This window comes from Diadema antillarum, unplaced genomic scaffold, assembly GCF_040938485.1.
Source record: "Diadema antillarum isolate AM-2024a unplaced genomic scaffold, OU_Dant_1.0 scf00000180, whole genome shotgun sequence".
NCBI classification, from domain to species: domain Eukaryota; kingdom Metazoa; phylum Echinodermata; class Echinoidea; order Diadematoida; family Diadematidae; genus Diadema; species Diadema antillarum.
The window spans coordinates 677,809-692,868 of record NW_027271069.1 but is presented as its reverse complement, the minus strand read 5'-3'; the positions used below and the strand labels follow the sequence as shown (position 1 = coordinate 692,868).

At 37.2% G+C, this 15,060-nt stretch overlaps 1 protein-coding gene across 1 annotated transcript; it reads left to right on the top strand.

Annotated features, from left to right (window-relative positions):
- Positions 1-3,690: 3,690 nt before the first annotated feature.
- LOC139723001 (uncharacterized) lies at positions 3,691-10,791 on the top strand. Its single transcript, XM_071634279.1, has 5 exons — positions 3,691-3,796; positions 6,506-6,554; positions 7,692-7,775; positions 8,548-8,649; positions 10,660-10,791. Exons 2-5 carry the CDS (start codon positions 6,531-6,533, stop codon positions 10,789-10,791), a joined length of 342 nt encoding a protein of 113 aa, XP_071490380.1. The 5' UTR covers positions 3,691-3,796; positions 6,506-6,530.
- Positions 10,792-15,060: the final 4,269 nt, after the last annotated feature.

The window sequence follows — 15,060 nt, the reverse complement described above, 5'->3', positions numbered from 1 at the left end:
ATTGTTTGAGTTGAAACTGTACTGACTGATGTCTAGTTTTTGTGGAAAGGTATGAAATATGTGCAATTGTGTTATTTTAAATTAGTGTTATTTTAAATTAGATTAATTTATCACAATGGGAATTATGCTGAAGCTGAATGATTTACTTGTGTGACAAAAATTGTTCAACTGCTTGCTGTTAACTGTAAATGCATCATCGTACATGTATATTTACTGTCATGTTGAGTGCACAGGATGGCTGTTATGTTATGTTATGTTATGTTGTTTGTGTTTGATGAGCCCCTCCTTTTCATCTGTTTGGAATAACCCACTAAAACATCAAATGGGGCTTTCCCCAGAAAGAAGTTATGTGTATTTCGCAGAATTAGTTATCACCTGCTCAATGTAAACATCATCGTTATTGCCATGTTTCTGCATCAAGGATTTTAAGAAGCAAATTATCTTTGTACCTGTCCCCCTTCTTTTCAGTTAGAGTGAATAAAATAATGTTTTGAGAAGAGTTCTGTTAATTTTTTTTCCAAGGAGGGCAACAAACAGAGTAGATATTGAGGCACTTAACCCATTGATGGCTAGTCCCAATCATACTCTGGCAGGTGTCTATGGGAAATACATGCTATAGCAAAATCAGCCAGTCCTCATCGGGTTAATAAGGCTTAAGAGTGACAGGTCACAGTCTCAATCTAAATTTGGCTGTTCATGCAATACTCAACAAATATTTGTAGTCACACGAATGTATTCCTTTCAACTTTGACTACGATATGCAGTATGAAAGGGTGATGCACTGTTTACATTCCAGGGAAGGCCTTTATTCAAGTCGGTTGATACAGGGGAAGGCAAAGTTGTAAAAAGGTCATTAATCATGCAATAACTGTGGTAGTTTTATCTATCTCAGTCGTTACACAAAAAGCTTGCATGGCTGTCTGTAGTGCCCTGGGTGGATTTAGGAGCAAATTGTGACAGGGGTTAAAGGTCAGAGTTTATGACTTCTGATATTGTGATGTTTATGCAGTGAAGCAGAGAGGGCACAGGATACGATTTCTTTGAGGTGGTCCATTGTTGTACACACAGAAATGCTCTGTGCTGATCATATATATATATTTTTTTTTGCAATGTGTACAGAGTACTGTGATGCTTTCATTCATTTGTTAAATACAGCATGGGAAACTAAGGCATATATTAATGCAGAATGTATATTTTTCCTTCTCTAAATACTGTAAAAGAATTAGAAAAGCTGTCATGAGTACATTGTGGTGTGAATTGAAAAACTACTTCATGAGGCGAAAAGTTTGAACAAAGGTCTATGCTTAGAGGAATTGCATGCATTTTTTTTTTTGGGGGGGGGGTACGGTTAGTTGGATTTCATGCTAGTATGCTGCTGTAATTACCACTTTTGTATTGGTGTCGAGTGTGCACTCTAGATGGTTTCTAATTGTGTTCTTGATATACTGTATATGTGACCAAAGTTCTCCCCAAATTATGAAAACCTGATCTTCAGTTTGATATTGGAGGTGCACTTAGTTCTTGATTGTTTTCAATCATCTAATATCACTGTGTGATAAAAAAACAATATGATTCTGATTTATACTCTTTTCATCTTTTACAGAAGACACATTCATTCATAGTTTCACCTTGAAAAGGATAACTTTGGTATAAGAGAGATTGTATTCAACAGCATCAAAGTGCTGGACATTCTGTAGATCTTTAAATGTGAAGTGCAGACTTTTATGTACTGGACATGCAATTTTTCTTTATTTCTAAGCCTGTCAGATGACTCTAGAGGGTTCATGATGAACTAGTTCATTATCAGTGCCATTTCTTTCATGTGGAAATGAAATTTTATATTAAAATAACTGCATAGACAAAGTGCATGAATTGCATGTGAAATTCATTCAGGTGGCAAGGATGTAATCCACTAAATGAATATTCATGACCTGTGGTTATGTTAGCCAGCTGTCTATGATGTGATGAATATTCATCTACAATCTAGCAATTGTCCCCCTATACACGGTTGTGTTAAGTGTACTATGTGATTTCATAGCATTTGTGTTGTGATATTATTTGTGTGTTTACATTGTGCCAACATGATGTCAAAAAAGCAGTGGTCTAGATCACTGCTTCACATGATGTACCTTTATAATTACCGCAAAAAGAGTTTCTAGCTCCATGATATTAGCAGAGGTAAAAAGTCTAGCAGAACAGTGAGGATTTGAATGCCGTTTGACAATGTGACGATTATCTGAAACCCTGAAGATTATGCATGACGCATTGAAAATTTGGTGCAACCAAAGTTGTTGGATGCTAATACAGTGATAATGCAGTGAAATCTCTTCTTTTCATCTCTTGTGTACTGGAACCAACTAGTTGTGTGTCATACATGTATACTTAGGAAGTACATTGTAATACAAGCATCGTGAAATTTTATTCACTGAGATTCTCTGAAATGTCAATGTACCAGTCCTAGTGTACATGCTTTGATGATGATTGTCCATAAGTAACACATTTTATTATGTCACCTTATCAGATGTAGATTTCAACTGTGTGTCTTCAAACTGTCATCTGTACATAGAGATTGTAAATAGTCTTCACATAATTATCACATACTTCTGCCTTGATTGATTAAATGCTAATTTCAGTCTCAGCCACATGGCCTTCAAATGTGTTTTGTGTTTGTGTAAAAACGTGTGATGTTAAAGTCTCAGTTTCTATACCATTATTGTCTTCATTTTTTATGTCCTCAGTGATATTAATTGATGATTGATGATTCAAGAGAGATGCACAAAGCAACAAGAATGATCTGTAGACTGTACTAGGTGTATGTATCATTAAGTGATTGTGCAATACATGGATGTGTGTATGTACTTGTAGGCCTATAGATGTTTCACATTTAACCATAAATACTAGGTGTACAAGTATTCATGTACTCATCTATTTATCTATCTATTTATCATCTATCTATCTACCTATATCTACTCGTATCTATCTATCTATCTATCTATCTACCTATCTACCTATCTATATATCTACTCGTATCTATCTATCTATCTACTCGTATCTATCTATCTATCTATCTATCTATCTATCTATTTATCAATCTATCTACCTTCCTATCCATCCATCCATTCACCCATCCATTCACCCATCCATCCATCAATTTCTATCTTATCTGTCTATCTATCTATCTATCTACCCATCTATGTATCTACTCGTATCTATCTATGTATGGTCTATCTATCTATCTATCCATATCTATCTATATATCTATGTACATTAGTATCCATCTGTCTTCCTATCTACCTATCTATCTACTCGTATCTATCTATCTATCTATCTATCAATCAATCAATCTATCTATCTATCTATCTAATATCTATCTATCTATCTATCTATCTATCTATCTATCTATCTATCTATCTATCTATCTATCTATCTATCTATCTATCTATCTATCTATCTATCTATCTATCTATCTATCTATCTATCTATCTATCTATCTATCTATCTATCTATCTATCTATCTATCTAATTAGTTCTCTTTCTTCCACTTACCATCCATGTACATGTCCACCGAGAATGCTGCCCTCAACGATCATAGTTGTTGAGATCATCAGCTGCATGCAACCAACTTCAGCATGGAGGATCCATAGTAACGTCACGCTTGACCGGTCGCAAACCACAACTTTCTTTGTCGCCGTTTGCGTACCCTCGGTCTCCACCTGTGTGTTTCTGGACGTCGGAGTCAAACTGGGAGCACCTGATCGACGTACACTGTATCTCATCATTCCTATTTTGTACGAAGGTAAAGTGCACTGTAAAATTAACGTGTGAAATCGTTTGTATTTGTTGTTGTGGAAGGTGAAGTCGCCAAAAAGTGTAACTAGCCTAGATCCACACTAGCTAGCCGGGCCGGCTATCTACATGATCTAGATTTCTACCTTGGGTGGGATCTGTGAAGTTAAGTTAGTGCATGTTGTGTTGTTTAGTCTTGGCCCTTGATTTTGGGTTTGGGTTAAAATTGTAACAACACTCCTCTCAATCTCGGCACTGTCATGATAAAACATCAGCTCCTTGAACTGTTGATAGCAACATCAACCTAAAAATTAATACAGTAAAAACTCTACGCCCTAAAAAGTATGTTGCACAAAGCATACATTTTCATTGCATTGTACTTGTAGGAACCTAACGACAACGTAGAGTTTTTTACTGCTACCAGCTCGAATGGAAGCGTTCAAGGAGCGCCCCGGGGACTTGCGGGGTTGCGTAGCATAGAGTAATCTTTGAAGCAGCCCTGCATGGTTTAGGCTATCAGATGCCTGATATTTGGCCGAAGTTTGGGAGACCACCTGAGATAGGTAGATTTACATCCTCTATGTCTCTCACAATTTGTCAGTCTGACTAAACTGTACAATTCTAGGTTCGTGCAAACAGGTAATTTTAATGTCGGACCTCTAACAAATTTCATGACAAATTGAGAAGATGCAGATTTGAAAACACTGGCAGGTGGTTGTGAAATGTCTGTCTGGCTCAGTGCAAATTGTTGCCTGTTTTTTTTTTAAAGGGTTTATGCCAATTAAAGTTGGGGCTTGTGTAGACAGAAAATATCTGTCTGTACGGAGGAGTTTTAAAATATATACAGTTGAACCTCTCGTATCCGGACAAGTCGGGACCGGGGCTCATCCGGATAAGGGATTTGGCCGGATACGGGAGACTCAATGCTTTATACATGTACATATACATACACATGTACTGATGTAGCCCATTGTAGTACCACATGTAGTAATGTGTGTACTGCAACCTTTTCATTGTTACATTTGGGGATGTTTCGGGATGTTGAAATGTGTGAAGGTAAGCAATTTGGAAGGAAATTTGATGCAATGTATGTTAATCATATTGGAAGTAATATGTAATTCATGTGTGTTTGGGTAGGAGTTCTCAAGGAGTTGGGAATCTCCCTTTCTTCCCGTAATTATTAAAAAGAAATCACGGCGAGATTGCGTCCGGATAATAGAGAGATCCGGATAAAGGGAGGCCGGATAATAGAGGTTCAACTGTATATATAATTAAAAAAAAAAAAAAAACATTTATGGCTCTCCTCCACAGGTGTGGGATTCTGTGAAACCAAGCAACATAGATGCCTAGCTAGTCTCTGCGGAACATACAATATTGTATCCCCGATGACCAGATACAGACCGATCTTTTGATCAAGGGCCTTTGAATTATGATAGGCCTAGACACTATAGCCTAAAGGTTCTATAGCCGTGACTAGGCTAGGCCTTGTATCAAGAAATATTCATCCTCATGATTACTCCTTCCTAAGACCCCCACCCGCCTCCCCCGTAAGACTGAGACTAAGGAAGAAGTACACCCCAAAAATATGATACAAAAATGACAAAAATCTGATAAGAACCAATTCGAAGGAAGTTACGACATTTTGAAATTCCACATTATTTCGGAAAACATTTCTTGACAATTAAGTCCTTATGAATATTCATTTCATTTTCATTTCATTTTATTGTTTCTGTATGGTACAATATAATCAACGATGATCACTTTCAGAATTATACACATGGTTCATAGTAATTCATGGTTTATTTTGCACATGAAAGGTAAGCATATCAAATGTGACAGAGAACGGAGATGAGCAAGTTGATGATGCCATATGATATACCCTCACAATTTTTTTTTGTGTCCAATGCTATGAAATTCAGAAAAATTACTATTTCTAATACAAGTAAAAGCATGTTCCATACCATAAGGTACATGAGAGTAAAGATTTGTTTTTTGTGTTTTTTTTTGGGTGGTTTTAAGACATGTTTATATAATACACAGCTGAAATATGAGATTTTTGTAAATTCTGTGTATGAAATGAATACACAATTGTGAGAGCATGACATTTTCAATTTTGCTGATTTGAATATTATGCTATAAGTAGGGCCAACTGATGTTTTCCAAAGAAAAAATAGGAAATTTCAAAACGTCATATCTTCCTGATATTTGATCTCACATATCATTTCTGTATCGTTCTGTAGGGACTATTTTTTTCTCTTTCTTTGAAGAACTTTGATTTATTATTGGGGTGGATAAGAGCCATTGAAAAATCATAATCATATCATGTTCATCAAAGAGTTGCCATGGCTTAGAATCTTTACCAAGTTATTATGAATATGACAGTTATCTCTTTTGAAATTCCTGATTTTTTTATTTCAAACTGTTCCCTTTTTATCTCCATATTGACTCAGACTATGAATGTATTGTCCCAGTGATTAACCAAATGATATGACACCTCATGCCAAGCCAGTTTGTGTGAAGCAGGGGTATTTCGCTTTGACTAACTGATCACCAGAATAAGATTGAATTAAGTGTAGTGATCCTTTCCTTTCTGGGTATTTTTTTTTTTTTTACTTTTCTCATTCATAGTTTAATGATGCCCAAATCTGGATATCAATCTTAATCATAATCTGCCTGATGATAATTAACACTTTGATATTTTCCTTTCCCTCATTCTCAGGGCAACCTACGACAAGACTGCAAACATGTACAAAATGCAAGTTCAAGAGGTGAGTGTATTTTGGTATATATATTCAGTATACTAAGACAGGATTGCCATTTGTGTGTGTGCACAGTTTCATAGCATACAAGCAGTTATAAGCCCAAAACTAGTATGTAAATTAAAAGTACCCAAGTACTGTATCTAGGTCTCTTTATAAGCATTGTACACTGTGTGTTTGCTTTCAACTAAAAAAATGTCATAAGAATGAATTCATAATCATGTATGCCAATTTGATTTGCACAGGCTAAAATTGTCATTGCTGACTTAAAGAAATTGTTTTGAGTAACCACTCCCTTCTCCAAGAATATAAAAGTAGAATTTAATTTCATTTGATTTCTGTTCATTATGAATAGAAGTGCCCTTTCAGAGGAATTACTGGCTTTTGAAGGGGCTGTTAGAGTATCATGGCCAATAATAAAGATAACATTTGATATCGGATGACACTGAGTTTTCTAGTAGCAAACAATGATAGGGGGCCTATAACACACCCTTTGTGTTTGTCAATCAAAAAGAAAGGATGTTAACTTCTTCTGTGGCTAATGTAACATCAAGCAACCCTAGTATTTAAATAGTTGAAAGGTATGAAATATATAATCATCATGCTTTATGGATAAATGCCTTTATTAGTTTCCAATGTCACCAAATACTGTTGAAACCATGGATATGAATTAATCAATGTTTGCATCATAGATGGTTTTTACCTATTTCATTGTAGTTCTATAGCACTAAGCTCGTTTGTGTAGGAACATTGGGGCTGAAATGACAGCAGGTTGATGTATAGTACTGTTGAATTGTATCCTAGCTGTAGGGCAAGATCCATCCTTTACTTCATTGCACACTTGCCCTCTTCAAGCAAATTACAAGTAATATTTTATAAAACATTGTTAACGTTCAGTAAAGGTCCCATTCATATTGGACCGGAGTTTATCATTATATCCATTAGTATGTTGAGGACGAGCTGATATTGCTTTAACACACATTCCCCATAGACACCTGTCCAGGCATACTCAGGACTAGTCTTCAGTGGGTTAAGTCAAAATCGTTTTCCATGCTGGCTTCCACATATGTTGAGACTTTTCAGGTTTGAGTCTCACTCTGTCCAATTTTTACTGTGACTTTGTGTGAATCATCCTGTGTGTTTTAGCGTGCCATCAATGCTACAGAGCAAGGAGACTTGGACGACCTAAACACTGCCATCAAATTAGGAGCAAACATCAATGAGGTGCCGGTGGGTGAATGCAGATCATACTTTTTACCATTCAGAGATCTAATGGGCCAGCATGTATGACTTGAGTCACATATGACATGAGGATGTCTTTCATTCAGTTCACCTGAACTTCAAATTTGTAAGAATTAAAAAGAAATCAACAAACAAACCCAAAACATACTTGAAGATCTTTTAAATCTCAACGAAAACCGCAGCAATAGCCACAAAGAAAAATTGTGATTATACTGAATGCTCTGAAAGAAATGACATTAGAGCCACTTTGAGACCGTGTATCTAACCAGGTGATAATGCAAGTGTTTTACTTGGAAAATTGCTTTGCCTAGATTGATTTAAACTGTTGTCTGACTTAATTGCTTTCATGTCAAATTTCTACATATGTATTAAACCGATGTTTACTTTCTGAATAGATAGTAGAACGACTGTTTCACTCTACATCAGTCCATGCATGATGCATTATGCAGATTGAAGGAAAGTTCCTATTGTTTGTTTTGGTTACATAGTGTTTAAGTGTTAAATGTTTTTAAAAAATAATTCCTAAAATTCCTAAAGATAATTGTGTATATTTTAGTAGTCAGTCATTTGATTCTTTTGATGAAATGTATGTGATGTTATTTAAACACACATTGATACAAAGAGCCTGCCTTCTTGATGGCATCTGATATTGAAGATTGCTTATATCAAAGAGACATACAGTAATTCACATTGCTTATTTTCTTCGCAGCCTTTAACTCGTATTATGACCTTTCAAAACTCATAATTTTTCTGCTCATAGTGGGGGACAGAGTCGTTGCTGATGAGAGCTATCCGCTGTGGGCATGAAGAGGTGGCCAAGTACCTCATCAGTGCTGGCATAGATGTCAACTACATTTATGTGGTGAGTGCAATCATTATGTGTGAACATGTTTCGCATATCCACTGAACACCAAAAATGGCTCATATGTAAAAGGGATATGACTTCCTTATCCAAGCTCAGAAGTGTTCACGTCACTGAAAATTCATTGTCAGTTTAGGAGAACTGTGATGTGCATCTTTTGATAAACCTTGTATTTCCCCTGAACAGAGACAGAACTCCACTTACAGTATATGTGACCCGCTATAACAAAAGGATCCTAAAGTCGCTGGTGGCTGAGCCGAGAAAATCGAGTTTGAAGTCACATCATCAAAATTGGTCAAAACAATCAGATTTCTGTTTTTGGCATTATTTTGCAGTCTACTGTTTTGTCTATTATCTGCCGAAATTTCGAAGCTAAATGATCAAAGGAAAGGCAAGAAATCAGTGATTTTCTGGGCCATGATTTTCTGACTTTCAACGTGACAGAAACGTGTCCGAAGACTTGGATTTAGCGCTGCAGCTAGACTCCGCCCCTAGCAACGAGGGAGTGATCTTATTGGTCAGTGCGTGGCATCCTGATTACTGATTGGTTGCGCGTAGACCGCTGGCGCTAAGCTTGAATGAACATCGTGGAGGTCGCTAGGAGCATGCCTGCTATTGTCAAGCGGTGAAAACTGTCTCGCCTCCCCTTGAGCATGATAGCGTCGGAAGGAAAACTTTGAAGGCATTTTTCTCGAATCTATGATTTCCTCAGCCACTTGACATGCGCTAATAACATCATCGATATCTCCGCAACCGAGTACTTTTATGAGTTGTGCTACATATGAAATTAAAGTAGAAGAGTAAGGGAATAATGTCATGCCATTTTCAGAAAATTGTCCTCCCGCGACTTTAGGACCCTTTTGTTGCAGCGGGTCACATATGCAAAGTCACTTTGACTTTTGCCCCTTTGATTGTGATCATACAGAGAGTGGCCTCTAGCCCAGACCAAACATGAAGTGCCTGAGAGAGGTGTAACTCTCCTGGTAACCTTGAACATATGCATAGAGCATAAATATGGTTGTCAGTTGCAGCATACAGCACTCTATATGTTGGTAACCATTTACACAGGAGTTAGAGCACTTCAGGAGTTCTACGTAACCTATCCTCAAGATGAGCATGATTTAGAGTACTTTAGAGCTACAGTTGTGTGTTCATACAGAGTTTAGAGTGCTTCAGGAACGCTCCTGGAGTTGTCTAAATGCCCTGTATAAATGGGGTATGTGAAAACACCAAGAGCTGTATCGAGCTCACTGGGTATTTAGCAAAGCAATTGAGGGTGTTGCAGCCTTATATCAACCAGAACAAGAATTGTAATGTGATCAGTCTCGCAGCCTATCAATTCCATCTCTGAAATGACAATCTGGATATTATCATTGAGTGCTTGATAAAACAGTCTGCATGTGGAAATGGTGTACATTGTATATATATATATATATATATATATATATATATATATATATATATATATATATATATACACACACACACACAATACATATGAATCATAACCTTTGTCTATTTCTGTAATATGTAGTAATTTACATAATTGTTGCTTTCCGTGAATAGGAACTGCTTACATGTTAACTATTCAAGCTTGTGTCAGTAGATTCATGAATTTTTTTGATGTAACCATCTTGATAGTAATTGAAATCCCAAATAAACAATACAGAAAGTTCCCCTCGCCCCTCCAAAAACAAACAAACAAACAAACAAACAAACCCAAACAAATCAAAACAAACAGACACCCACCACTAAAACAATGTTCTCTTATAATACTAGTAGTCCAGACCCACACATGCATGTGACTGTAGATGAACCAGTTCGGATATGGCAGTTATGTTCATAGCGCGCCATACGGAAAACCAACCCTCTTTGGGGAGTTCCACTATGAATGGGACCAATGAGCATGCAATTTAGTATAAATTTAGTTTCAAATAGTATAGTGTACATGTGTGCCTATGTTTTATTGTATTGTATTATCATCTTTTCTTTGCCAACCAACTTTTCCAGAAATCAGATTCTCCTCGAGAGGCTACCGGTGACAGACATGAGACAGCGAGGGATTACGCAGAGTTCTACAAAATGCATCACGTCCTGGAGATGCTCAATGCCAAGCAGGCAGCGCAGAGCCAGTCTCCGTGACAACATCTCTCACGTATCCACTTTTCTTTGTTGCTCTTGACTATCGATGAAAGCATGTGTTTGTTTGGGGTTTTTTGTGGGCATTTTCCCCTATAGAATTATGGTTTTGCCAGATGCTTCTTGATTCAGAACAAAAACAAAGCCATATATTTATATACATGTATCATATAATTGATATGTCATGTAAAGTAGCCCTTACTAGTTTGAATCACTTGAAAGAAAGTAGAATTGGGATGGCCAGTAATAAGAGATCAAAATATTTCAAAAGTTTTCTCCAAGCTGATATGTCATCAAGATAATGACTTTTGATATAAATCCTCCCTAATTTGACGGCTTTATTTTTCTTCATAAGAATGAGAACATGCACACACATAGATAGTTATCAATGGGAAATTGTACATGCTTAGTGTTTTACATGCTACTTGACTGAACAATTGAGCTTTATCACTGTGACAGAAAACATTACTTGAAAGAATGCATATATCCATTCCCTTTTGCATTCATGAGCAATGTAGAATTATGTGGTGTAAATTTTGGAAAATTACCTTGAAGCAACACTATCAAAAATGTTTGCTCCAAAGATATGCCTTTTTGCAATCTTACTATGCATAGCGTTTCAGAAATTTCAGAGCCGTTTTAACCCTGTTCCATGCTGAAAGATGTGCAAGTGATATGGTTTGTATGATGACAACTGCTTTGATAAAGCTACTTATGTAAGACCCCGTTTACAGTGCGAGGCTTGGCCGCGGCCGTGCCCAGCCCCGCTTCAGTGTAAATGCGCAAAAGGCCAAATGTGAGGTCAAAATTGGCCTCGCATTTGGCCTCGCTCTGGAGGTGGTCTCGGCCATGGCCGAGCCCGGCCTTTTCTTGGTGTAAACGCAAACTAGGCCAAATGCGCGGCCAATTGCGTGGCCAATTTTAGTCTGGCTTCCAAACCCTCTGCCTGTATCTTTCGCTATTCAGGATATTAACCCCCTCAACGTCGAAAACTAGTATAGTTTTAGGTGGTTTTGTCCTGCAAAGGATTCTTCCCTTCGGCAAAGGCCTTTGCCCGAACGGTGACTTCGTCGCCACGGAATTCATTTGGCAAAGTGTCTGAAAACCAAACCAGACAATACCAAATTGCATTTGTTTACAAGCAGAGTGCCACTACGACAAAATATCGAAAGGTTTGAATCAAAAGCACGGCCGAGCCCGGCAGTGTAAACGGACAAAATTGCGGGGCCCGGCCTCGCAATTGAGGCTGGGCTCGGTCGCGGCTCGGCCGCGGCTAGGCCCAGCCCCGCACTGTAAACGGGGTCCTAGTCACTGTTAGCTATAGTTGTGGAGTGAGAGAAAATGGTGGGACTTCATAATTTCCTAAAGGCTTAAAGGCCTAAAGATTAACTGAAATTATGAAACATTGTGGTGTGTCAGCATATTTTTGAAATTGCAACATTTGATCCCCAAAGTCTCCAAAACTGCATTCTTTTGTTTGTTCTGTATATCTTTATGGTAGTTTTCCCTATCCATCGTGTTGTTCATATATTGTTCATTCATTGTTTGTTTCTGTCTCAGAAATAGAATGTTCTAAAGCCTTTTATTATTAGGGAGCCTTAGACTTTAGACGCGCGGACGTTCAAAGGAAAAAAACATGATCTGAGCTTGCGCAGTAGCGCGCGTAAAGTCAATCTATTTTTAGCTTGCGTCACCTGAGTTGTTTACTACGCGTACTGGGCTATTTTCACGTCCGCACAGTTTGCGACGTAGAGAGCTTCTTCATGCACTGATCATATGGGGGCGCGACTGTATTTTTTATTCGTTGCGTCCCAGCGTAATCTAAAGCTACTTTTCCACACGACGCAGGGAGAGGAGAACGTCCAGCGCAAGCGTCGGCTCAAACGTATGCGCGTCAAAATCTACAGCTCTCTAATGACTAAATGTAAAACTGATTCATAAGTTAATGTCACATTCTAAAGGATTTAAGTTACTATTTCTTTTTCAAGAGTGTCATTTTTTTTTTTATGGGGTGGGGGGAGGGGGTAAATTTCCTGGAATATTTGTGCAGATTTCATAAATATATACAGTGTAATCATTTTCCTATTTTCCTTCCTATTTGTTAAATGGAAGACATGCAGTAATATTCAGACTTGCATATTTAATGAGGGCAAGATGATCATTTCAGCAGCACGATTCTCCCATGACTTGATGGGTTGATGCTGTAGCGCCTCACTCATCATTTGCAATGCATCGAAGGATGACGGATAGAGGTACACTTGTACACGAGACCACTAAGTTCTGTTTAAGAAGAGACCCAAGTGTCAACATCTTGGAGTGAGTGAGTGCGTGAGTGAAGTCCAGGGACCTGTTTTCAAAAAGAGGTTAAAAATCAGTACTACAGTTGCAATGAATGCAGTTTGCTGTAAGTGCTTCTTGATTGTTCGAAGTTATAATGGTTGATTTAAAGGGGATGGCTAGTAAATGATCAATGAGAATCAGTGGGAATGTCGGGGGATGATTGTTCCAATTCTTGTGGGAATTATTTAAGAGTACATTATATATCTATTGTTGTGTGAAAATTATTTGCTCCAGAACGGTCTCATATTCAAGCAATGTGCAGTTTAATGCCCCATCACTGTACAGGCATGCTAAACTGGAAACATTGTTCAAGTTCTGGGAGGAAGTACTTGGGTGAGATTAACTGTATTTATGTAACTGTCAAGCTTTAAAGACTTGTTTCATGTGGAATATTTCAGTAATTTACATGAAAAGTTATAAATTCTTACAGTGACTTATTGGTACCGTAATGGTCAATTTGTAGAATGATGTGCATTGACATGCTTTTGACAACACATCGCAAATGCATTGATTAGTAATGCAACATGTGCATACCATGACATCAGATGCCGTCCCTTTATGATGAAAATGAAAAGTTGCTTGTTCATTGATAGCATGTACAGTATGTGTGTGGCGTAGCATAGACATTTGTCAGCTGCCTTTAACAGCAACTGTATGCCTTGAACAGCAACTGTATATACGTGTGTGTCTTGTGAAAATTTATAGTGCTTGTGTTACACTTCTATGCAAAAGTTATATGTAAGGCAATTACAGTGCACTCCTGTTATAACAAACACAGTTATATCGAAATTCCAGCTACAATGAGGTAAAAATTTAGGCTGTAACAATATTAGCTCTGTATGTTCTTTATTGTTAATTTGTTCTGGTTATAGTGAAATTTTGATATAAGAAAACTCTTGGTCCCGAGCACTTTGTTGTAACGGGAGTCCACTGTATCAATCTTTATTTTTGTGTGTTGTGTTAGATATCATGAATATTGATGAAATTTCAAATATTTTATGAATATGACATTGAAACATTTTTTCCTAATGATGCGAATTCTGTTATATGTCGTAGATCTATTTGTTGGTGTGCTAGAAGCCCTATGTCTTTCCATATACATCTGAATGTACCAAGCATTATCTCCATTTTACTTTTTCCTATACAGTTGTGTATATATTTTAGAGAAATTGTGTCAAATTGATTATCTTCTGGAAATTTTGGAAATCATGCATAACTGGTTGTGAGAGATAAATGATTCTGTTCTTGCAATGAGTAAAATTCGTGGAAACAAGCATTGAAGTGTTCATCAGTGTACCTTCAGCCAGGTTCCAAACTTCTCTTCCAATTTTCTGAAGAGGCATATATGTATATGAATAGATACAGTACACCCTGTGCAGTACACTGTACATCATTATTCCCACATGGCCTGAAGTAATATGCATTGTATACCGCTTGCCAGTGAAAGTACTGAAACAAATCTACATGATTTACTGTATTTAATGTTATTGATGATTATTTAAAGTACATTATAATTTGATATCTGAAATGAAAGAATAAAGTACGACAGATGAATAATGTAGAAAGGATGGAGCATATGTTTACTGCATCTTCACATGAGGCACAAATTCATTCGAGCTTTATCAAATGTCAATCTTTTGTAGGAAGGAGGCATTACTTGAGTGACTTGTTAAACAATCAAAAGATGATTTTGTCAGTATACAACGATGTGTATCAAAGATATAAGTGATCAGCCGGCTGATTTTCCCCACGTGTTAACATGTATACAATCGCATAGCTAATTTCAGTGACTCCTCGTGTCGATACTGTTTAACGACTCGCTGAACACATTACACAAAAATCTGAACCATTGCTGATGAAGACTAGGGTTATGGAGATTATAGCAGGAAGAAGGGGGAAAAAGGAAATATTAAAAAGTAAAAAGTTGGTGCT

Coding starts and splice junctions, on each gene's coding strand:
- LOC139723001 (XM_071634279.1), top strand. CDS start 6,531: ATGTACAAAATGCAAGTTCAAGAG. Junction 6,555..7,691: donor ACAAAATGCAAGTTCAAGAG/GTGAGTGTATTT, acceptor TGTGTGTTTTAG/CGTGCCATCAATGCTACAGA. Junction 7,776..8,547: donor CAAACATCAATGAGGTGCCG/GTGGGTGAATGC, acceptor TTCTGCTCATAG/TGGGGGACAGAGTCGTTGCT.